At 47.3% G+C, this 25803-nt stretch overlaps 1 protein-coding gene across 2 annotated transcripts in view; it reads right to left on the reverse strand.

The window, feature by feature from the left end:
* Positions 1-25803, reverse strand: part of JPH3 (junctophilin 3) — a 103076-nt gene that overhangs the window by 62507 nt on the left and 14766 nt on the right. For both annotated transcript variants that reach the window (XM_060185035.1, XM_007531433.3), the window contains exon 2: positions 471-1248. In XM_060185035.1, the coding sequence (XP_060041018.1) occupies positions 471-1248 (778 nt within the window). The remainder of the gene's footprint in view (positions 1-470; positions 1249-25803) is intronic.

Below are 25803 nucleotides of genomic sequence, written 5' to 3' on the forward strand. Positions count from 1 at the left end.
CTTGGCTCCAGGTCTCATGTGAGCCCTATCCAGCTGGTGGGCTCCCACAAGGCCCTATGGAGTGTCTGGGTCACAAAACTGGGGTAACCCAGGCAGCTTCCACATTCTTTCCACAGACCTGCAGCACTAGGCACTGTGTCACCCTGGGAGTGTGCCAATGGTGGCATCCTGCCCTTCCCTTAGGTAATAGTGGCCTCAGGAACCTCAGCAGGGGAGCAGCCCCCCATCCTCACCCGTCAGCATTTTCTTCAATGCCAGTCAGCCTGCAGAACAAGCAATGGGCCCTACTTTGGGGGAAGGGAGCTGCAGGACCCTAAGTCTCCTCTACTCAGATCAAATTCTTCCTTGCCTCCAAGACACTCAAGACAGTTCAAGAAATACCAGTGCAGGCCACCAACCAATGCTGACAGACCAGAGCTGGTCCACTCAGCGCCTCCAAACATGGACCCCACCACTCCCTGGCCCCCTACCTGGAGGCCGCAATCTCTGCCTTCTGTTTGGCGATGGTGGCGGCCCTCTCCGCCGCCTCCATGGCCCGGTCCACCTTCTCTCGGATCTTGCTGGCCCGCAATGGGATGAGGTTCTTGCGTTTGCCGCTAACGAGGACATTCTGCTTGTATTTGCCCTCCTCCTTGGTGCCATCAGGGAAGGTCATGCAGCCGTAGCCATGCCGCCGGTTGCCGGCCCACTCGCCCTCATACTTGAGGCCGTCAGAGCGCTGGCTGACCCCGAAGCCTGAGCGTTTGTCGTTCTTCCACTCGCCCACGTAGGTCTCCGTGGTGGTGGCGTCGATGTCGTCCTCAATGACGGACAGCTCTGCCTCTCCCTCGCCCAGACTGATGGTGGAGTGGATGTCGCTGGCCGTGGAGCTGACGGTGCTCATGCCCGCCTCGCTGCGGAACGAGCTCTGCTTGCTGCGCTGGCTGGCCAGGCTGCTTTTGGACTCGGACTTGCGCAGCTTCAGGCCACTCAGCAGCGAGCGCCGAAACAACCCCTTCTTCTTGCTCTTGAGGATTTCGGAGTCACTGTGGGCTACCAGCACGAAGCCGCCCCGGGACACAGCCGGGCTGCCAGCCACAGTGGGGGCAGCATCGGGGTGCAATGCTGCCCCGTTGGTGTGCTCACTGCGCAGAGAGTTGATGGATGTCCTCAGGGGTGAGCGGATGACCGCCGCCATGCCATAGGGGACACTCTGCCGCACACCGTAGCCCTGGCGCATGCCACCGACCCACTGGCCCTGGTAGGTCCCTGCAGAGACAAAGAAGAAATGGGTGAGTGCTAAGGGTGGTAGTGGGCTCACACAATGAGGCATCAAGCCCCTATAGAGTCTCTGTCTTGGGGTAACTTGGTGAGGTCACAGGGAATTCACAGTGCACTCCATGTTTTTTTGTTTTTTGTTTTTTTCTTTAAAGATCCAACTAATTAACAACAGAGCAGAGAGGGGATAGAACCATAGCATCACTCTGGTACATGCTATGCTGGGAACTGAACTTAGGACCTCGTGCGTAAGAGTCTAATGCTTTATGTCTACCCCATCCCTTCTATTTCCCCTCTCCTATAAATTTCTCTCTGTCCTATCCAAAAAGGAAAGGGAAGGGAAGGGAAGGGAAGGGAAGGGAAGGGAAGGGAAGGGAAGGGAAGGGAAGGGAAGGGAAGGGAAGGGAAGGGAAGGGAAGGGAAGGGAAGGGCGAGCCACAGGAGTAGTGAGTTTGTAGTGCAGGCACCAAGGCCCAGTGATAACACTAGAGGCAAAAAAAAAAAAAATCTAATACTTTATCCACTGTACCACTTCTCAGACCATGAACTTCATGACTTATATCACAGGTTCTGGGTTTTACAGGGAATAAATTCAAGGTGTTGGGCATATGTGATGCCACTACTGAGCATCACCCTACACACACCCTATGCCAATCATTTTCATTCTTTATTTCTTAGACAAAGAGGAAAAAGGAAAATAGAAAAGAAAAAGACACCACAGCACTACTCCACCATCCATGGTGTTTCCCCTGGTGCTACCATGTCACACCAGGGCACAGACCCAGGGCTACTGCTGAGTCACCTCCAAGATCAATTTTTCTTCCATATTTTTAGACAGAGATACTGCAGCAGGACCATCTATAGGGTTTCCCTGGGGTATGCATGGTGCTTCCATGTGGTACTGGGGCTTGAACCCAGGGTCATGCATATGATAAGGTATGTGCTCTACTGGTCGAGCCATCTCCTGGCCCCCGCCTATGCCAGGTTTAAAAAATTATTTATTTATTTATTTATTCCCTTTTGTTGCCCTTGTTGTTTTATTGTTGTAGTTATTATTGTTGTTATTGATGTTGCTGTTGGATAGGACAGAGAGAAATCGAGAGAGGAGGGGAAGACAGGGGGAGAGAAAGATAAGACACCTGCAGACCTGCTTCACCACTTGTGAAGCGACTCCCTGCAGGTGGGGAGCCGGGGGCTTGAATGGGGATCCTTATGCTGGTCCTTGCACCTTGTGCCACGTGTGTTTAACATGCTGCGCTACCGCCCGACTCCCCATGCCAGGTTTTTAAAGACATTCTTGTCCTGCTCCCACAGTTGACTTTTGCTGTCTTAGCTGCTGGGAGAAAGTGGATGGATACTAGAGTTGGGAGTGGCTAGAGGGTTCCTGTGGCACATGAGAATGCATTTCCTAAGTGAGGGACCCTAAGTGGGTCATGAGGCCCAGAGTCTGTGTAGCCCCAGGGATGCAAACTGGGTGCTGAGAAGATAGCATTTCACTGGTGGAAGCATCAGAGAAGAATCTGGAAGCCTACATGGTGGCATCCTTTTGGTGGGCAGGAAGCTGGAAGCATGGACATAGGCAGATCTGATATCCACAAAAAATCTAAACACGAGTACTTAGACACTTGCGCCGCCATGTCACCCAAAATAGTCAGCAGCAGAAACCCAGGGTGCACAGACGGGGTGGAGAGACCGACCAGCATGTTCTCTGGAAGGTAGAGCAGCACTCAGTCACAGAAAACAAAATCATTTCCATGGAAAAGGTCAGAGAACATGGGATCCTGTTCCTATGAGGCAGCTAGAGTAGTCACATCCTGAGAGACAGGGAGAGCAGAGGGAGTAGGAGGTAGGGTGCTTAATGGGAACAGAGATTTCAACAAAAAAAAGAAGAAGAAGAAGAAGAAGAAGAAGAAGAAGAAGAAGAAGAAGAGGAGGAGGAGGAGGAGGAGGAGGAGGAGGAGGAGGAGGAGGAAGAAGAAGAAGAAGAAGGAGGAGAAGAAGAAGAAGAAGGCATTAAATGTGGATGCATGGCTGGGCATTCCCCTCCACTGCCTCCTCACCCCACAGACAAGCTGATAATGGACAGATCTCTGAGGCCACATCACCTGAAATCAGGCCTATGTGGACCATAGGGCAGGAAACAACCCCCTACATCTTCACCCAGTGCTAAGGAAAAGTGAACTGCGGGCAGAGGCGCCATCTGGCCTGCCCAGGGCTTGCTTGGCAGCCAGGAAGCTCCACCTCACTTCCTTTTCTTCCACCAGGAAGTGCGCCACCCAAAGCTTCTGGGAACAAGAGGCTGAGGACACTTACTCAGTGTCGCTGACCCTCCACAGTGACTGCATAAGGGTTAATGCCACAATCTCCATACTGCATAGGACTGGGAAAGGATCCCCTCCTAAGCATTCTTGAAGATGAGTCATTTATTCTAGTTGTATTTTCTTTCTTTTTTTTTTTTTATGGGGGCTAGGCAGTAGCTTACCGGGTTAAGCGCACCTGCAGAGGGGTCGTTTTACAAGTGGTGAAGCAGGTCTGTAGGTGTCTATTTTCCTCTCCCCCCCCTTCCCCTCCTTTCTCAATTTCTCTCTGTCCTATCCAACAACAATAGCAGCAATGACAACAACAGTAACAAAAACAAAAATAGAGAAAATGGCCTCCAGGAGCAGTAGATTCATAGGGTAGGCACTGAGCCCCAGTGATAACCTTGGAGGCAAAAAAGAAAAAAGAAAGAAAAATAAGTTTACATGCTTATGAGCTATACACATAGTTTCACATGAGAAAGAGAATGAAGTCAGAGCAACACTCTAGTACATATGGTACCAGGGAATAAACTGAGAGCCTCAGGTATTCAAGTCCTGCATCCTACCAGCTAAGTTCCCTGGCCATTGTCCTTTATTTTCCCCTCATTTTTCTATGTGTGATTGATAGTAGGCTACAAGAATGTAAGATTACAGTGTACAGTTCCATACCCCGCACCAAAGTTCTGTGTCCCCACATTCCCACCTCACAAAGATCACCACCATAGTTCTCACAAGTCTTAGAAACAGTTTGCTGGCTTCTTCTTCTTCTTTTTTTTTTTTTCAAGTTCATGTGTATCAGTTCTCTAGAGTCCACATCTGAATGAAACCATCTGGTAGCTCATTCTTCAAAAGAATAAATAAAATAGATAAACCACTGACTAAACTCACAAAGAAAAAAAGAGAAAGCTATGATAAAAACAATCAGGAACAAAAGAAAAAAAACAATCAGGAACAAGAGAGATGAAATTACAACTAAAGATGAGGAGATACAAAGAATCATGTGGATATTATGAACATCTCTATGCAAATAAGTTGGACAACCCAGATGAGATAAATGTACTGTCTATTTATTTTACTTTTTACTATTTATTTATTTTGCCACCAGGGTTCTCATTGGAGCTTGGTGCCTACACTATGAATCTACTACACCTGTGGCCATTCTTTTTCCATTATTGTCATTGTTGTTGTTACTGCTGTCATTGTTGTTTGATAGGACAGAGAGAAATGGAGAGAGGAAGGGAAGACAGAGAGGGGGAGAGAAAGATAGACACCTGCAGACCTGCTTCACTGCTTGTGGGGAACTAGGGGCTCTAAATGGGATCCTATGTCAGTCCCTGTGTTTGGCATTGTTTGCATAACCAGGTGTGCTACCATCTGGCCCCCTACTATTTATTTATTTTTATTTTTAAAAAATATTTATTTATTTATTTATTCCCTTCTGTTGCCCTTGTTGTTTATTGTTGTTGTGGTTATTGTTATTATTGCTATTGTTGTTGGATAGGACAGAGAGAAATCAAGAGAGGAAGGGAAGACAGAGAGAGGAAGAGAAAGATAAGACACCTGCAGACCTGCTTCACTGCTTGTGAAGTGACTCCCCTGTAGGTGGGGAGCTGGGGGCTCAAACTGGGATCCTTACGCTGGTCCTTGTGCTTTGTGCCACCTGCACTTAACCTGCTGCGCTACCACCTGATTCCCCCTACTATTTATTTTTATCCAGCACAATGCTAAGCTCTGGCTTATGGTGGTGCTGGGGGTTGAACTTGTGATCTGGGAACCTCAGGCATAAGTCTTTTTGCATCATCATTATGCTATCTCCCTACCCTCTATTTTAGTAAGAGAGAAATAAAGCAAGCAAGCAAGCAAGCAAGCAAGCAAGAAAGAAAGAAAGAAAGAAAGAAAGAAAGAAAGAAAGAAAGAAAGAAAGAAAGGAAGAAAGAAGGAAAGAAAGAAAGAAGCCAGAGCATCACCCTTGCATATGCAGTGCCAGAGACTGAGTATGGGACTTCACACACTCGTCAGGTTCTATGATATGCCACTGAGCCACACTCTCAGCCACTGTGTGTTTATACAGAAAGAAATTTCAGGACTGGCAAAATAGCTCAAAGAGATAATGTGCTGCTTTGCCATGTGTGTGACCCAGATTCAAGCTCAGCTCCCACCAAACTGAAATAGGGTTCGGTGCTAGTGCTGTGCTCTTTCATTCTCTCGCTACACTCTGTCTCACTCTATTGGAAAAAGTCATCCCGGAGCAGTGAAACCCTGGAGATGACCAGATGATGGTGGTGGAGGAGGAGGAGGGCAAGGAAGATAAATTTCACATTTCCAGATCCCAACCAACCTGCTGAGTCAGGAAGGTGCAATAGGCCAGGGGACTAGGTCCCTCACAGGTGACACTTGGTACCATCAGGTGTCACATGAGCAAAACAACAGGAAGTAAGGCAGCTGATTCAGGGCCAGCCACTTCAAAAGCACAGCCAGGACAGGTGCAGCACAGCACAAGCACACGTTCCAGAATCTTTTTTCAATATGTCCTGGACCTCACCTCACCTTCGCTACATCTACCAGTAACAACATGTGTCCTCACCTAATACACACAAGCTCAACTGCAAGTTTATCCAGTTCTGGGTCACTGAGGTCACTCCTTGCTGCTGACAGCAATCTCTCCACAGTGTTAGGTTACATCCTGAGGACCAATTCCTAGAATGAAAATGCTCAGTCCAGGGGCCAGAGGAAAAGCTCACTGGGTAGGGTGCCTACCTCACAATGTACACAGTTTGAGTCCTGGTACCACATGAAAGTTTCATAGCTTCAGAGGCAGCCCTGATACTATGATGTGTGTGTGTCTCTCTCCCATCTCCATCTTTCCTCCTGCTATGTCCTACCCCCCGCCCCCAAATATATATAAATCAAAAACTGGCCCAGGAATAGTGAAATCAGATATGCATGAGGTCTTGGCTCATAAAAAAAAAGAAAAGAAAAGAAAAAAATGGTGTATTGCACCAAAGTAAAAGATTCTGGGGTGGGTTGGGAGGAAGGTTCAAATCCTGGACCATGGATGGCAGAGGACCTAGTTGGGTTGTATATTATGCATGTACAAACTATTATATATACTGTCGACTATAAAACATTAATCCCCCAATAAAGAAATTTTAAAAAAGAGAGAGAGAAAAAAAAACTCAGTCCAAAGGAAGATTTTAAAAAACAAAAAAAAGCTCTAGTTATTAATGAGAAAGAAAGAACCATAGCATCACTCCAGCATATGTGACACTGGAGACTAAACTCAGCACCCCACACCTAAGTGTCCAACACTCCATCCACTGTGCCACCTCTCAGGCCAAGAAAGTGTTTTTGTTGTTGTTGTTGTGTGTTTTTTTTAATTTTATTTATTTATTCCCTTTTGTTGCCCTTATTGTTTTATTGTTGTTGTCACTGTTGGATAGGACAGAGAGAAATGAAGAGAGGAGGGGAAGACAGAGAGGAGGAGAGAAAGATAGACACCTGCAGACCTGCTTCACCGCCTGTGAAGCGACTCCCCTGCAGGTGGGGAGCCGGGGTTCAAACCGGGATCCTTATGCCGGTCCTTGTGCTTTGCGCCACCTGCGCTTAACCCGCTGCGCTACAGCCCGACTCCCGTTTTTTTTTCTTTTTAAGATTTCTAGGCTTTATCACAAATAGTGGGGACAGTGTCAGTTTTGTTTTTATTTTATTTTATCATTATTATTATTTTATCAGAGAGCTGCTCAGCTCTGGCTTATGGTGGTGTGGGGGATTGAACCTGAGACCCTGAAGCCTCAGGTATCAGAGACTTTTGCGTAACTAAGATATTATCTCCCTTGCCCCAGTGTCAGTTTTCTATGATGTAAAGCTTTCTGGAGATAATTTTGGTGATGATAACGCAACATTATCCAAGTACTTAATACCTGTGAACCTAACTCTTACAAATGGTTAAGGAAATATAGATATATAGATATCCACTCCCACCCCCCAAAAAAAGTTATTTGGGTAGTTCTACTCCAAGACTGGAGCTCCTAAAAAGGGAAAAGGGCCCAGGTGTCCAACAACAAATGAGTGGCTGAGTAAGATGTGGTCTATATGCATGATAGAATACTACTCAACTATTAAAACTGTGATTTCACCTTCTTCACCTCATCATGCATGGAGCTTGAAGAAATCATGTTAAGTGAGATAAATCAGAAACAAAAGGATGGGGGGGGTCAGGCAGTAGCGCAGCGGGTTAAGCGCACATGGCGCAAAGCGCAATGACTGGTGCAAGGATCCTGGTTCAAGCCCCCAGGACTCCACCTGCAGGGGAGTTGCTTCATAAGCAGTGAAGCAGGTCTGCAGGTGTCTATCTTTCTCTCCTCCTCTCTGTCTTCCCATCCTTTCTAGGTTTCTCTCTGTCCTATTCAACAACAATAACAACAACGATAAACAACAAGGGCAACAAAAGGGAAAAGTAGCCTCCAGGAGCAGTGAGTTTGCAGTGCAGGCATGAAGCCCCAGCAATAACCCTGGAGGAAAAAGAAAAAAAAGAAAAAAGAAAAGAGAAGAAAAGAAACAAAAGGATGACTATGGGATGATCTCACTCACAGACAGAAGTTGAAAAATAAGATCAGAAGGGAAAACACAAAGCAGAACCTGGACTGGAGCTGGTGTATTGCACCAAAGTAAAAGACTGGGGTTGGGGGAGGGTTCAGGTCCTGGAACATAATGGCAGAGGACCTAGTAGGGGTTGAATTGTTATGTGGAAAACTGGGAAATGATACACATGTACAAACTATTGTGTTTTGCTGTCAACTGCAAACCATTAATCCCCCAATAAAGAAAAAAAAAGAATTTTTTAAAAAGTTTTAAAAATAAATAAATAAATAAATAAAGGAAAAAGGGATATAGATTGTGTGTGGAATGCCACACAAAGAGTCGACAGTCTAACCACTGAGGACAGAGGCTACAGAGGATCTCAGCCTTTAGGTACCTTAACCTTGGATTTCCAGCCGTCAAAGTAGGAGAACAGATCCACAAAGCAAGTCCTAGCCCTCCTCCTCCCCAAATCTGTGATATTTTGTTCTAGTTGCCAGAGCAGATCAGTATAGGTGCCTCCATCTCTACAAGATGGTGAAGCTACAGAAATAAGAGTCAGGGGGGGTCAGGCGGTGGTGCAGTGGGTTAAGAGCATGTGGCACAAGGCGCAGGGACTGGCGTAGGGATCCCAGTTCGAGCCCCTGGCTCCCCACCTGCAGGGGAATCGTTTCACAGGTGGTGAAGCAGGTCTGCAGGTGTCTCTTTCTCTCCCCCTCTCTGTCTTCCCCTCCTCTCTCCATTTCTCTCTGTCCTATCCAACAACGAACAACATCAACAATGGCAATAATAATAATCACAACGAGGCTACAACAACAAGGGCAACAAAAAGGGGGGGAAATGGCCTCCAGGAGCAGTGTATTCATGGTGCAGGCACCGAGCCCAGCAATAACCCTAGAGGAAAAAATAAATAAATAAATAAATAAATAAAAATTAAAAAATAGAAATAAGAGTCAGAAAGACAAACCAGGAGAAAGAACCCAAAGTCAGACTGCTGAGAATGTACAAACCATGAATTATAAGAGTTTTTCTATGTGACACATGGGGGGGGGAAGTTTCTAGAGAAATGGAATTGAAGCCCAGGCAGTGGGTCAGGCATGGAACTGAGCATAGGACTATACTGTTCTGGACAGAGACCCCAACCCCATGCAGCCCCAACAGTCACTGCCCAGAAAGGAGGGGTGGGCACCTGAAGGGATTCATCAGCCAGCAATTACACCCAGAAGTTCAGGCAGCCAGGTAGCTCCTAAGCACCTTAATTTGATAAATGATCAGCAAAGGGCCTTCAGACATGTAGAGAAAACCTTCAGTGAGGAACGAAATGAAAACATACAAATAAATGGGGGGTGGTGGTAGAGGGAAACTGAAAAGTGCAGAATTAAATCCTCAGACAAAAAAATATCCATGGAAAGAAGGAAGGGAGGAAGGAAGGAAGGGAAGAAGGAAGGGTGGGTCTGAGGAGGGAAAAGTTCTAGATGAAAATAATTATGGTGACTAAAATAAAAACTCTGGTAAATGAGTTGAAGATGAATTCAAGAATCTTTCAAAAACTAGAACAAAAAAAGAAGAGGTGGGCAAAGGAGTAAGATATAGTGAGAAAGTCAGAGTAACCTGTGAGTCATGCAGAAGGTCCCAAACCTATAAATTAGGAGCTCTAGATAGCAGTGGAGGGAAGTCACTAAAGATATAAAAGGAAAGTCCCCAAACTGATGGGTTAAGTGTCCAGGCTGAGGAGCTCACAAGACACCCTGTGACAAGGAGACAAGCTCATACCCAGACTGGTGACTATGAAATTTAATACCTGCAGAGAAAAAAAAAAATGAGTCAGACTGTGGACAGAGGACCAAGCATCAGAAAGGCAGAGCATTTCCCAGTAATACCAAAAGCCAAGTGACTGGGACACTGTTCCCAGGTTCAAAATGAACATGAGTTTTCAGTCTGCAATTCTCAATCTATCAGTCAATAATCAAGCAATCAAGCCACTAACATGATCTTCGATACATCCTTTCCCAGGAAGCTACTGCAGTGTGTGTTCCACCAAAATGAGGGCAAAAGGGCATTCCTCGCTGTCTCTCTCTGTATTGATGCCTTTATTTGAAAAACAGTCATGCACTGAAGCCCTGGACAAAGAAGAAAATGAAGGAATTATAGACACCTTGTTTACCTGCAGTAGGGCCAGGAACTTATCTGTGACCGTGGATTTTTGCAAGATAAACTCTCCAATCCTTTTGGACAGAAGGAAGCAGGAGCAGAATAGAGAGACATATCTCTAACACAGAGATGCAGATCTCAGAACCTATCTACATAGAGGGAAGTGTGTGTATATTAACATACACATGTGCATATATACATCTCCATATAGATATGGGTATACAAATCCACACAGTCATGCGCCATATACTGGAGTTTCTGGCAAGGATAGATTGTATATGTGATGGTGTACACAGCCTAGACATACAATAAGCTGCACTACACAGGCTTGTGTGGTTCTGTTCTGTTCTGACATTCATGTAACAAAACCATCTGACAGTACATTTCTCAGAACATATCCCTGTCATTGAATAATGTCTTATGGGAGTCGGGCAGTAGCGCAGCAGGTTAAGCACACGTGGCGCAAAGCACAAGGACTGGCGTAAGGATCCCAGTTTGAGCCCCGGCTCCTCATCTGCAGGGGAGTTGCTTCACAAGCAGTGAAGCAGGTCTGCAGATGTCTATCTTTCTCTCCCCCTCTCTGTCTCCCCCTCCTCTCTCCATTTCTCTCTGTCCTATCCAACAACAACATCAATAACACAATAATAATTACAACAATAAGGCAACAAAAGGGAATAAATAAATATTTTTTTAAATCTTTAAAAAAAGTCTTACTGGGAGTCGGGCTGTAGCACAGCGGGATAAGCGCAGGTGGCGCAAAGCACAAGGACCGGCATAAGGATCCCGGTTTGAACCCCGGCTCCCCACCTGCAGGGGAGTCGCTTCACAGGCGGTGAAGCAGGTCTGCAGGTATCTCTTTCTCTCCCCCTCTCTGTCTTCCCCTCCTCTCTCCATTTCTCTCTGTCCTATCCAACAACAACATCAATAACACAATAATAATTACAACAATAAGGCAACAAAAGGGAATAAATAAATATTTTTTTAAATCTTTAAAAAAAAGTCTTACTGGGAGTTGGGCTGTAGCACAGCGGGATAAGCGCAGGTGGCGCAAAGCACAAGGACGGGCATAAGGATCCCGGTTCGAACCCCGGCTCCCCACCTGCAGGGGAGTCGCTTCACAGGCGGTGAAGCAGGTCTGCAGGTGTCTATCTTTCTCTCCTCCTCTCTGTCTTCCCCTCCTCTCTCCATTTCTCTCTGTCCTATCCAACAACAACAACAACAATAATAACTACAACAATAAAACAACAAGAGCAACAAAAGGGAATAAATAAATAAAAAGAAATAGTTTTTTAAAAAAAGTCTTACTGAGGGTTGGACAGTAATGCGGTGGGGTTAAGCACACATGGCACAAAGCACAAGGACTGGCTCAAGAATCCCAGTTCAAGTCCCTGGCCCCCCACCTGCAGGGGGGTCGCTTCACTACTGGTAAAGCAGGTCTTCAGATGTCTCTCTTTCTCTCCTCCTCTCTGTCTCCCCTCCTCTCTCGATTTCTCTCTGTCCTATCCAACAACAACAACAACATCAATAAACAATAATAATAACCACAACAATGATTAAAAAAACAGGGCAACAAAAAGGGAAAAAAATAGCCTCCAGGAGAGTGGATTTGTAGTGCAGGCACCAAGCCCCAGCAATAACAATGGAGGCAAAAAAAAAAAAAGACTTACTTTGTAGATAGATATAACTTTCAGAAAGCAGTGAAAAGATATACAACTATAAAAGATTTATATAATGTGTATGTGTGTGAATACACCAGTACTGGATAAACAGTGAGGGGAGGGTGTTCAAGTGAAAAGCAACATTGACAGGCATTTGACCAGGCATTAGGAAAGTAGGGAGGGAGTCTGGCAGGGGCCCACCTGGTTAAGCACACACTTCACTATGAGTGAGGACCAAGGTTTTGAACCCCTGCTCCCCATCTGTACAGGGGAAACTTCACAAGCAGTGAAAGTAGTACTTCAGTTGTCGCTGTTTCTTTCACTATCTCCCCCTCACCTTTCAAATTCTGTCATATCAATAAAGATAGAAGAGAAAGCAAGAAAGCAAGGAAGGAAGGAAGGAAGGAAGGAAGGAAGGAAGGAAGGAAGGAAGGAAGGAAGGAAGGAAGAAGGAAGGAAGGAGGGAAGGAAGGAAGGAAGGAAGGAAGGAAGGAAGGAAGGAAGGAAGGAAGGAAGGAAGGAAGGAGAAGGGAAGGGAAGGGAAGGGAAGGGAAGGGAAGGGAAGGGAAGGGAAGGGAAGGGAAGGGAAGGGAAGGGAAGGGAAGGGAAGGGAAGGGAAGGGAAGGGAAGGGAAGGGAAGGGAAGGGCAGGGCAGGGCAGGGCAGAGCAGGGCAGGGCAGGGCAGGGCATTTTCAAATAAATTAAAAGAAAAAGGAAAAAATGGCCACTAAGAGCAGTGGACTCATCATGTTAGCACCAAGCTTTAGTGATAACTATGGTCACAGTAAGAAAGTGGGAGGAAGAAAGAAGAAAGAAAGAAAGAAAGAAAGAAAGAAAGAAAGAAAGAAAGAAAGAAAGAAAGAAAGGGAGAGAAGGGGCTGGGAGGTGGCACACCAGGTTAAGTGCACATAGTGTGAAGCATAAGGACTGGCACAAGGATCCCAGTTTGAGCCCCCAGCTCCCCACCTGTGGAGGGGGAGTGGGGGTGGGTCATCTCTCTACAAGCAGTGAAGCAGGTCTGCATGTGTCTTTCTCTCCCCCCTCAATTTCTCTGTCCTATCCAACAACAACAACAACAGCACCACCACCACCAACAAAAAAAGATGGCCGCCAAGAACAGTGGGTTTGTAGTGCAGGCACCAAGTCCCAGCATTAACTCTGGAGGCAAAAAAAGAAAGATAGAAAGAAAGAAGAAAAGAAAAAGAATAAAATAAAATAGAAAAGAAAAGAAGAAAGCAAGGAAGGAAGGAAGGAAAAGGAAGGAGAGAGGGAGGGAGATAAGAGGGGGAGAAAGAAAGAAGTCAGGAAAGAATTACCCAACTTAAAAAAACCATGCAGGGGCTGGGCGGTAGGGCAGCGGGTTAAGCAGTGCAAAGCACAAGGACCAAGGACCGGCATAAGGATCCCAGTTCAAACCCCCAGTTCCCCACCTGCAGTGTGTGGGGGGAGTTGCTTCACAAGCAGTGAAGCAGGTCTTCAGGTGTCTATCTTTCTCTCCCCGTCTTCCCCATCTCTCTCAATTTCTCTGTCCTATCCAGCAACAACAGCAGCAATGGCAACAATAAAAATAACAATAAGGGCATTGAAAATGGGAAAAAGAGGGGAGTCGGGCTGTAGCACAGCGGGTTAAGCGCAGGTGGCGCAAAGCACAAGGACCGGCATAAGGATCCGGGTTCGAACCCCGGCTCCCCACCTGCAGGGGAGTCGCTTCACAGGCGGTGAAGCAGGTCTGCAGGTGTCTGTCTTTCTCTCCCCCTCTCTGTCTTCCCCTCCTCTCTCCGTTTCTCTCTGTCCTATCCAACAATGATGACAATAATAATAACTACAACAATAAAACAACAAGGGCAACAAAAGGGAATAAATAAATAAAATAAATATTAAAAAAAAAAGAAAATGGGAAAAAGAAAGAAAGGGAGAAAGGAAGAAAGAAAACCATCAGGGTGTAGGAGGTAGCTCAGCTAGGAGGGTGTGTGCTTTGTCACACATGTAATGCAGGTTGGAGCCCCAAAGTACTGTGGCATGGGGTGAGGAGTAAGCTTTAGTGCCATGGTGTCTCTCCTCCCTCTATCTCTCTCTGAAAAGTTGGGTTGGAGTGGTGAAACCACAGCAATGACAAAAAAAATATATGTAAGCAAAAAAACTTGCAATTAAAAAAGTCATGGGCAGCACGACTTTATCATTCATGAAACTTCCCCCTCTGCAGCTGGTGATGAAGGGCTTGAACCTTGGTCTACAAGCAAAGTAAAGAGTGAGTTCGGGGCCAGGTGGTGATGCACCTGGTTGAGTACACATGTTACAATGTGCAAGGACCAGGGTTCAAGCCCCCTCGGTCCCCATCTGCAGAGGGAAAGCTTTCTACTCTCTTGGCCTTTAAAGTTCTATATCCTTGGGAAGGGGCAGACACCTCACTAGCTCTCCACAATCCATGGAACTCCCCTAATTCCATTCACGATTCTCCCCACTTGATGTCAGAGCTTACAGTAAGGCATGCAATCCACACACTGATCTGCTACCACCCCCTTTTTTTTTTTTACCAGGGTTATCAATGGGACTTAGCATCTGCACATCTAATCCACTGCTTCCAGTGGCCATTTTTCCTTCCTTCCTCTTCCTCTCTCTTTTTATATATATATATATATACATAGAGAGAGAGAAATCTAAGAAAGGGAGAGAGAGGGGGTCGGGCGGTGGCGCAGTGGGTTAAGCACACATGGCACAAAGCGCAAGGACCGGCGTAAGGATCCCGCCCGGTTCAAGCCCCCGGCTCCCCACCTGCAGGGGAGTCGCTTCACAGGCGGTGAAGCAGGTCTGCAGGTGTCTATCTTTCTCTCTCCTCTCTGTCTTCCCCTCCTCTCTCCATTTCTCTCTGTCCTAAACAACAACAACTACATCAACAATGGCAATAATAGTAACCACAAACGAGGCTACAACAAGGGCAACAAAAGGGGGAAGAAATGGCCTCCAGGAGCGGTGGATTTACGGTGCAGCCCAGCAATTACCCTGGAGGGAAAAAAAAAAAGAAAGGGAGAGAGAAAAAAAGACACTTGCAGTACTGCTTTACCACTTGTGAAATTTATCCCTATAGGTTGGGACCTGGGGGCTTGAACCCAAGTCCTTGTGCATGGGAAGTGTGAGCTCTACCCAGTGCACCACCACCTGGCCCACTGACTCCTTCTTTTACATAGTTCAGACTTTTTTTTTTTTAAGGCAGATTTAGGCTACAGAAAAATTAAGCAGGAGATAACACCCTGTCCCTACAGTTTCCTCACTGCGCTCTACCTCACTACTGTGTACCATCACTGCCACTGAGCTGACATTGATATATCCCATAACAAAGTCCACTTTCTGTGCATTTGCACAAATGTGTGGTGGCATGCATCCACTGCCCTGGCCATCTTGTGCTTCTCACCTCCTCCACCACCCATCTTTTGGGCTTTTTCCAGATGCCACACATGGATCCTCAGGGAGTCCCCAGGGGTGTTCCCTGATGTCCCATGTCTCTGTGGATGTGCCAGGCTGTCCTATGTCACCACTGAGGGACATCTTTATTGTTTCCAGGCTTTCAGACAATTATGGATCAAGGAAAGGTCTTGTATCAGAAAAACAAACAGGACAGATCTCATCTCAGAAATCAAGGACATCATTTTTCAGTCAAGTACATTTCTCTTCACTGTGACATCCTGTTGGAACACCAAGAAGGAGCCATCAGCGGGCGGTGTGCTGAGGGCCCACATATATGTCAGTCAGGTGGTCACTGAATCAGGGTACCCTAGGGCTCAGACAGAGAAGACTAATCCAAGGCCACTCAGTAGAGAGAAGACTGAAGGGGCCTTGGAGACATGAAGCCAGCCCTCAAGCCATCAACTCTTGGTCTCTGTCACATGAGAGACATACACACTGGTGATAGGTACCTGTGCACATACAGGGTGAGTCCAAGAAGACATGGTTGGTTTGAGAACCCAGCTAGGACCCTCACTTCTAGGAACCTGGAGACCATGTGAAGTCTGAGCCTAATGTCCTTATCTGATAGGCTTAAAATTAAAATCCCTTTTCTGAGTTCCAAAAGCAGAATAAAGGAAGAGCTTTAAGCCAGTGTCTGAGCTGCACAGTCACCAAACTTGCCCAAAAGGGACCAACTGCCATGCCTCAGGTCCCCAGTGCCAAGGGAGAGGGGGACCTTCCCTACTCCACATGCTGGTGAGAAATACATGAACTCCTATTTGCAGAGCGCTTTGGTGCAGTCAAATGCTGCTCCAGGAGACAACCAGAGGGTGCCACCTATAGGGGTCTCCGTGCAGAGGCAACATCTCAGCAGTGTACTCCCTGGAAGTGGTTGGGATGCAGATTCTTTTTTTTTAAATTGATTTAATAATGATTGACAAGATTGTAGGATAAGAGGGGTACAACTCCATACAATTCCCACCACCAGAGTTCCATATCCCATCCCCTCCACCCCTATTCTTTAGCCCTCTGGAAATATGAACCAGAATGCAGGTTCTTGGGCATTCTCTCAGTCCTACAGAGACAGGAACTCAGGAGGTGGCACTATGACACCAGCACTGAGTACAATCCTCCAGCCAGGTACCTATAGGGCCACTCAAGGTCAAGGAGGCAGGTTATCCCCCACAGAATCACCTGTGCACAACGCTGACTCAGATGGCTTGCAGGTGGTTCTCATTCCAGGACCAACAATCCCTCGAGTTCTACGCTCTGTCTTGAGGGCCAGCAGTTGTTGCTGAAAGGCACTTGGGGCCAAGTTCCCCTCAGGACCTCACCACAGCGCCCCGCTCCCCCAGGACTGCTCCCTCCTGAAACCCCTGAAGCTCCCACCTTCCAACCACATCTTCCCTCATGGTCTCCTCACAGACCCCCAAATACACAGGACTGGGCACCACACCCTCCAAACACGCAGGACCAAATGCACTGTGCCCCTCCACCAAACATACCAGGACTTTCAACCTGGGCACAACATCAGGACAGAGGCTATAGGCTCAGGCAGGTCTCAAGAGACCTCAGATGTGGCCCCAGCCAGAAAAGCCACTGCAGGAAAAGAGCACCCAAATGCACCAGAGTCCAGTGAAACCTGTCTGCCCCCCTATTTTGGGGTGCTGGGCCAACACTGGGGACAACAAGGAGGAGCCTTCTATTGCAGAGGGTGCACGGGAGGGGGCAGGACCCATGTCCGAGTCAAACTGTTGAAAATCCACTGTTACAGGAGCCCCTATCAGCCCAGCAAAGAGAGACCCTTGCCAGAGCCCTGCCTTACAAGCCTCACAGCTCCTGCCCACTCCATGTGAGGACACAGCCCAAAGTCCTGACATTGTCACTGACCATTTCCCCATTCCTTCCAGGCCACTGTAGGGCTCACGCAATGAGACTTTTTAAGGAATGGGGCTCTATAGCTGAGGTGTTTCCAAGCCTCCACTGCACACCCCAAATCCCTCCTAGAAGATGCAGGTGACCTCTGCAGAGGAAAGCCCCATGCCACAGGTCTTGGGTGGGGGGAGTGTGTCTAGCTGTTCCACTGTCCCCAGGGACCCCCATATTCGTCTCCAGCCCTGAGTCTGCAGTGCTCAGTCTCACCTGGACTCCTCACATCTAGGCAGAGGACAGGGATATAGTAACTTTTTTGGAAACTTCCCTTAGCTACCACCAAGGGCTCCTGGACATAGAGAGACGCAACGAATAGCCAGGGGACCCATTTGGGGAAGCCCATCCACAGAAACCTGTCCAGGGGACTGAAAAAGTGCCTCTGATTGGTGTGAAGGCATGAAGGGCTGTCCGCTGGCCCCAGAACCCTATGCCACTCTGTGCTGGCCCCAGATGGGCCATACCGGCTGGCCTCTGCAGGATGTAGACTACTTCATAGACCCTCGCCTCAGATGCCCCAAGACCAGGAATCAGACCCGTGTCCCCTCATGTAATACAAACATCCCCCAATGAGGGAGAACCATCTTTTCCCACCACAGCTCCCCCTTAGGCTGCTCCCTGCAGGTAGGACTGAGTGAGCTCCCCAGTCAGAGCAGCACCCCCTTCCTAATATCACCCTGGACCAAGTGAACCTCACTGGCTCAGACCTCCCTAAACCACCCACCAAGAGCAATCCCATAGTCTCGCCCAGAGGTTCTGAAGGGACAGGGTGCTGTCCTGCACCAGGAATGAATCTAACTGTTGCATGAAATCCTGGGAGTCCTGACTGGAAATTCCCCTCCAATGTTTCCACAGACACCTCATGCTCTGGCTCTGGAGGTGCAGGGGAGCCTGGAGTGATTCAGAGGCATTGGGGAGATTCAGGGGCCCTGGCCCTGGGGTGAGCCCACAGTTCAAACCCTCCCCTCAAGCTTTCAGACTTTTTCCACAGGTTCTCCCAGGGGGTTCTCCCAGCAGGTGGAGGGGTCTCCCTGGAAGTCTACCCCATCGTGCAGGTGAAGGCTGGTGGCATCCTTATGTTGACTTGCCCAATCGCCTCAGTGTCCTCGATTGGTCTACCGAACACTGCACTCAGGCCTGGGAGGCTAGAAACTGAGGCAGGGGCCCAGAAGGACTGTGTGACCTAGTCTCTGTGCACAGCAGAAGAGCAGCTTCAAACCTGGGCTGGAGGAAGGGCCAGGTATGTGAGCCAGGAGAGGGGAGGGGGAAATCAGGGTGTGTGGAGAGCAAGAAGAATTCTCCCTCTTCCTCCTCCCTCTCCTCTTATCCTCTCTCCTACCCATCTCCACTCCTCTTTCACTGTCTCTCGGTGGCTCTCTGTCCCTCTATGTCTGTGTTTGCCTCTCGTCATTGCTCTGCTCTCTTCTTCCTGCCCCTCTCTGTGTGCGCAACTATCTCCATGTGTCTCTATCTCTGTCTGCCCACCCCATCCCCCTCAGCCCCTCTCCTGGCTCCTGGCTCACACACCCTGCCTTCTCCCTCCCTCCCAGGCATCCAGCCACTAGGACATTGCTGTGGCCACTGTCCCCATGCGATCTCCTCCCTGAGAAGCCTGACCTCTGCTATATTTCTGCTGCATTCTCTTGGGATCCACAACTCATTTCCTCCAGCCCTGCACTGTGGACAGGCCACGTGGTGCTGGCACAGGGACAGCGAGTGTATTCAGGCAGTGTGGGGACCCCTGCCAACTATGGGTTGGGACTTTCATCCCCAGAGTGTTCTGCCTCCTGATTCTCCCCCATCCTAAGGACAGAGCTGGTTCTGTATAGACCACAGGGGTCTGGTGGTAGCTTCTAGGGCTAGGGGGTGGGGGTAGGTAGCATAGCCCCTAACACAGCCACATGCAAGTCATGCTGGGTCCCCTCAGTCCCTACAGTAACCCTGCTCCTCCCCCCACACCCGCAGCCCCTGTTCCTCTGGGACCATCTATGACATCTGCCTAGTCTTACCCTATTGCCTCAGTCACCTCAGAGACCTTCTCAGATGCCCTGACACAGACATAAACCCTTGACCCCCTTCTCTCCCTTCTACTCTAATGCAGGAACCAAACTGCTGGCCATAACAGGGGTCCCTGGGGCTACTACTCACTCATGGTCATCGACAGCAGCTCATATCTAGGTTCAATAGGTAATTGAGTAACCCCCCCTTCCACAGACACCCCACAATCCTGACCCTGCAGTAAGGACCTCCTGGTTTCTAAGCCATGGGTAGCAGTGCTGGTTCTGCTGAACTGTATTGGAAACCCAGGGGCAGGAGAAAGGGGCCTAGAGTTTTAATTCAGGGATCTTCCACTCTTGGGGCAGCAGCACCAATAGATCACTAGCATGTGGTAGGCAGAAGGAGGAACAGAGCTAGGATCACCTCGATAACTTCTTCTTCTTCTAGCGTTTGCCACCTCGATAACTACAACGTAGAAAAATCACAACAGCCCCAAGGAGAAATTTGGAAATTCCTCAAAACATTAAAAGTAGGACTGCCATATGATCCAGTGATTCCTTTTCTAGGTATCTAACCAAAGAACAGAAAAAACATATATCCAAAGAGATCTATGCACACCTATGTTCACAGCAGCACTATCTGTAATAGGCAACATTTGGAAACCACCCAAGTATCCAGCAATCAGATGAATGATTAAGGAAGTTGTGGTATATGTGCACAACAGACTACCACTTAGCTGTAAGAAATGATGACATCTCTTATGCTACAATACGGATGGAACTGAGGGGATCATGTTAACTGAAAGCTAGGAGGAAAAGGAAAAACATTAAATGATCTTACCTATTGGCTTTAAGAAACAAAGCAAAGGACAATACAGGGTGACTTATCAATGGACTGTGGTGTACTGCAGCAGATATGGTAACTCATAAAAGGGAAGGGAATGGAAGGGCACAGAAGGGAATTTGGGGATATAAATCTCTATTATGGAATAGGTTATTAGTTTGGTAGAGGATGAAGTGTACTGCCACCTACCTGGGGAAGATGTGGAAATGTGCCCTTATGATAACAACAAAACTGTAAATCAACATGTTCTTCTCAGTAAAGTGATATTGAATTTGAAAAAAAAAATGGCAAAGGGGCCAGGCGGTGGTACACTTGATTAAGTGCACACATTACAGTGTGCAAGGATCCAGGTTCAAGCCCCTGGTCCCCACCTGCAGGGAGAAAGCTTCACAAATGGTAAAGCAGGGCTTCAGGTATCTCTCTGTCTCTCTCTCTCTCTCTATCTTCCCCTTTCAATTTCTCTCTGTATCTATACAATGATAAATAAATAAATAAATAAATAATAAATTAAATAAATGGCAAGGAGATAATTCACCCAACAGAAAACATTTGTGTCATGCATGAGACTCTGGATCCAATCTGCATAGAACCACCACAGACAGCATAGGAGAACTCCATGAATGGTGGAGCAGAACTGAGATGTTTCTCCTCCCACTCCAACCACCAAACTAAATGAAAAATAGGGGCTGGGCAAAGCACAAGAACTGGCGCGAAAATCCTGGTTGGAGCCCCTGGCTCCCCACCCGCAGGGGGTCACTTCACAAGCAGTGAAGCAGGTCTGCAGGTGTGTAACTTTCTCTCCCTTTTCTGTCTTCTCCTCCTCTCTCAATTTCTCTCTGCCCTATCCAACAACAACAACAGCAGCAACAGTAACAACAACAACAGTGGAAGAAAGATGACCTCCAGGAGCAGTGGATTTGTGGTACAGGAACCAAGCTCCATTGATAACCCTGGAGGCATAAAGAAAAAAAAAAGTGCAAGGACCCAGGTTCAAGCCCCAGTCCACCTGCAGAGAGGAAGCTTTATAAGTAGTGTTGCAGGGTTTCTCTTTCTCTCTCTATCTCTATCTCCCCCTTCCCTCTCAATTTCTCTTTCTCTAGCCAATAAATAGATTTAAAAAAGAAAAAGCTTTCAAAAAGAATTAAGAATAAAAAGAATAGATGAAAAAAAAAGTTACTGTGAGGCTAGTCAGTGGTACTGTACATGCACAAGGACCTTAATCATTCCCCACAGTCATAGTCCAATGTAGACAGGGCCAGGATCTGAACACAGTTTCTCCAGTGAAGACATTGGGGAGTCAGTATAATAGTTATGCAAAAAGACTTCCATGCCTGAGGCTTCGAAATCACAGGTTCAATCCCCAGCACCACCATCAGTCAGAACTGAGCAGTGCATTAGTTAAAAAAAGAAAAGAAGTGGTCCGGGAGGTGGTGCTGTGGATAAAGCCTCTCAAGCATGAGGTCCTGAGTTCAATCCCCGGTAGCACATGTACCAGAGTGATGACTGGTTCTTTCTCTCTCTCCTCTTATCTTTCTCATTAATAAATAAATAAAATCTTAAAAAAAAAAGAAAGAAGAGAAAAGAAAGAAAGAAAGAAAGAAAAGAAGAGAAAGAAAAAGAAAGGGAAGGGGAGGGGAGGGGAGGGGAGGGGAGGGGAGGGGAGGGGAGGGGAGGGGAGGGGAGGGAAGGGGAGGGGAGGGAAAAGAATCTTGGCCTTGGAGGCAGTACATGCATAAGGAGTTAGGCTTACCATCACAAAGTCATGAGTTTAATCCCTGGCATCATGTGTGCCAGAGTGGTGTCTGTCTTTGTCTCTGTATATGTCTCTCTCTTCTCTTCTTCTCCCTCTCTGATAAATCTTTAAAAACAAACATCCCAACAATCACTGAAAATGGGAGATGATAGGTATTAGTTATCAGAGAGACACAATCAAAATCACAGTGAGAGAGGGGGAGCTGAGAGATAGCTCAACCAGTGGATCATACACTTTAGGATTTTTTGGGACCTAGTCTGAGCCCCTGGCCATCACATCAGAGCATCTACATGGGAGGTGGGGGAAGCTTAAGGAATGGTGAAGCAGTGCAGTCTTGTCTCTCCTCTCTCAGTCTTTTTCTCTCCTTCTCTGTCATTCACTATCCTTAAAAAGAAAAAAAAGAGGGAGGTTGGGTGGTAACACAGTGCATTAAGCGTACATGGCGCAAAGCGTGGGGACCAGCGGAAGGATCACGGTTCGAGGTCCCAGTCCCCCACCTGCAGGGGAGTCTCTTCACAGGCAGTGAAGCAGGTCTGCAGGTGTCTGTCTTTCTCTCCCTCTCTCTGTCTTCCCCTCCTCTCTCCATTTCTCTCTGACCTATCCAACAACAATGACATCAATAACAACAATAATAATAACACAACAATGGTGAAACAACCAGGGTAACAAAAGGGAAAACATGGCCTCTAAGAGCAGTAGATTCATGGTGCAGGCTCCAAGTGCTGGCAATAACCCTGGAGGCAAAAAAAAAAAAATCACAGTAAGCACGACCACATGCCCATCAAATACCACAATAAAAAAGACAGATAGGGGGAATTGGGCGGTAGCACAGCAGGTTAAGCACATGTGGTGCAAAGTGCAAGGACCGGCATAAGGATCCCGGTTTGAGCCCCCAGCTCCCCACTGCAGGGGAGTCGCTTCACAGGCGGTGAAGCAAGTATACAGGTGTCTGTCTTTCTCTCCCCCCTCTGTCTCCCCCTCCTCTTTCCATTTCTCTCTGTCCTATCTAACAACAATAATAACTACAATAACAACAACAAAAACAAGAGCAACAAAGGGAAAATAAGTAAATAAAAATTTTTAAAAAGACAGATAGGGGGCCAGGTGGCAGTGCACCCAGTAGAGCACACACATTACCACATATCAGGACTTGGGTCCAAGTACCCAGTCACCACCTGCAGGGAGGAAGCTTCATGAATTCCAATGGAGCAGCATTGAAGGTATCTCTCCTTCTATCTCTCTGTCTCTTACCATCCAGCAAGAAAGAATGGAAAGGGAAGGGAAGGGGGAGGCAGAGAAGGGGAAGGGAGAAAAATAGCCTCTGGAAATGGGGGGGGAGGGCTGTGCAGGCACTGAGTCCCAGCAATAACCCTGGTGACAAAAAAGAAAAAAAAAAAGCCAGAAAGGAATGAGAGTGCGCAAGGCTGTAAAGGAAACAGGACCCTCCAATGCTACTGACAGGAACATGAGCGGTGCTAGTGCTCTGGACTAGCACTTCTAGTCCCAGGTGTGTCTCCCGGAGAATCAGGAGCACCCAGACACACACAACTGTGTGCACTCAAGTTCTCATAGCTCTCCTGACAGTTGCCAAATGTGGAACCAACCCAAATGTCTACCAATGGATACAGGGGAAACAGGCAGGGCCCATACACAGTGGAATGTCATTCAGCCACAGAAAGATGGACAGAGGCCACTGGTCACAGCTGCCCTGGGGGACATTTATCCCAGAGACATGGAGACCATCTTCACACAGGAGCAGCAAACCAAGGTCCAGCAGCCTCCTCAGCTGAGACAAGCTGATGCCGTTTCTGGGGAAACAAAGGCACACATCCACACCACGAACACTTGGCAGAAGAAAGAACCTATGGGGAGTCGGGCTGTAGCGCAGCAGGTTAAGCGCAGGTGACACAAAGCACAAGGACCGGTGTAAGGATCCCGGTTTGAGCCCCCAGCTCCCCACCTGCAGGGGAGTCACTTCACAGGCGGTGAAGCAGGTCTGCAGGTGTCCATCTTTCTCTCCCCCTCTGTCTTCCCCTCCTCTCTCCATTTCTCTGTCCTATCCAACAATGACGACATCAATAACAACAACAATAACTACAACAGCAAGGGCAACAAGAGAGAAAGTAAATAAATATAAAAAAATTTTAAAAAAGAACCTATGGGGGCTGTATGATGGCACAACCAGTTGAGTACACACACTACCACACACAAGGTCCCCAGTTCAAGCTCTTGGTTCCCATCTGGAAGGGGGAAACTTCTCAAGTAGTGGAGCAGTGTTGCAAATGTCTCTCCTATTACCCCCACCAAAAAGGGAAAAACAAAAACAAAGAAACAAACAAACAAATGGGCTGAGTAGTGGCAAACACAATAGAGTATACACATTACCATGTAAAAGGACCCAGCTTCAAATCTTAGTTCCTACTAGCAGGTGAAGGGCATCTCTCCCCTGCTCCCTTTATGTTTCTGTCAAATTAAAAATAATTTTTTTGAAAGGTGGGGGAATGCCATTGGAAGCAATGGACTCATCCTGTAGCACCAAGTCCCAGCAATAACTCTGGTGGAAAGAAAGGAAGGAAGGAAGGAAGGAAGGAAGGAAGGAAGGAAGGAAGGAAGGAAGGAAGAAAGGGAGAAAGAAAGAAAGAAAGAAAGAAAGAGAGAAAGAAAGAGGGAATGGCCTCTAGAAGTAATGGAGTCATCATGCAGACACCAAGTCCCAGTGATAGCTCTGGTGGAAAGAAAGAAAGAAAGAAAGAAAGAAAGAAAGAAAGAAAGAAAGAAAGAAAGAAAGAAAGAAAGACAGAAAGAAAGAAAGAGAGGGAGAAAGAGAGGGAGAAAGAAAGAGGGAATGGCCTCTAGAAGTAATGGAGTCATCATGCAGACACCAAGTCCCAGTGATAGCTCTGGTATGACAGAAAAAAATAAAAAGGAGAAACTGAGGCAGAGGGTGGTGGCATGCCTGCCTGAATTATATACTACCATGCACAATGACCCAAGTTCAAGCTTCACAAGCAGTGAAGTAGTGCTATCGATGTCTTTGTCTCTACTCATCACCCCCACCCTCAATTTCTCTCTGTCCAAGCACATAAAAGTAAAGAAAAAAGAAGAAAGAAAGAAGGAAAAAGAAAACAATGTTCCCTGGTAGCAGTGGATTCATCATGCAGACTCTGAACCCAAGCAAAAAACCCTGGTGGCAAAAAAAGAAGGAAGGAAAGGAAAGGAAAGGAAAGGAAAGGAAAGGAAAGGAAAGGAAAGGAAAGGAAAGGAAAGGAAAGGAAAGGAAAGGAAAGGAAAGGAAAGGAAAGGAAAGGAAAGGAAAGGAAAGGAAAGGAAAGGAAAGGAAAGGAAAGGAAAGGAAAGGAAAGGAAAGGAAGGAAGGTAAAGACACCAGAGTACTGAAGTTTCCCCCCACTGTGGTGAGGTTTGGTTTGAACCTGAGTCATGCACATGACAAAGCAGGTGCACTATCCAGGTGTTATCTTGCCAACCCTTATTTATTTATTCAATGAAACATACAGAGATAGAGACTGAAGGAGGTGTGCTTGCACAGAGACTGACCAACTAAAGTACCAACTCTGCATATACCGTGCCTGGGATCAAACTGGAGGCCTCTAAATGCAAATCCTACAGACTGTCACCTAACCACTGCCCTATCCATGACCACATTCTTGAATAAGGACATGACAGAGACAGAGAGCAGATCAGGGTCCTTGATGAGGATCCCAACAGGCCAGGGCTTGAAGAGGCATACGGTGAGGGCAGTGGGCATGGCTGAAGGATCTAATACCAGCACCAGGATGGAAATTGGCTCTAGAACTCTGCAGATTGTTACATTAGGGAAAGAGGGAGGGGGGCAGATCTCTGGGTCACTTCTCCTTCCTGCACTAAATATAACTAT

Source organism: Erinaceus europaeus, chromosome 2 (assembly GCF_950295315.1).
Source record: "Erinaceus europaeus chromosome 2, mEriEur2.1, whole genome shotgun sequence".
NCBI classification, from domain to species: Eukaryota; Metazoa; Chordata; class Mammalia; order Eulipotyphla; family Erinaceidae; genus Erinaceus; species Erinaceus europaeus.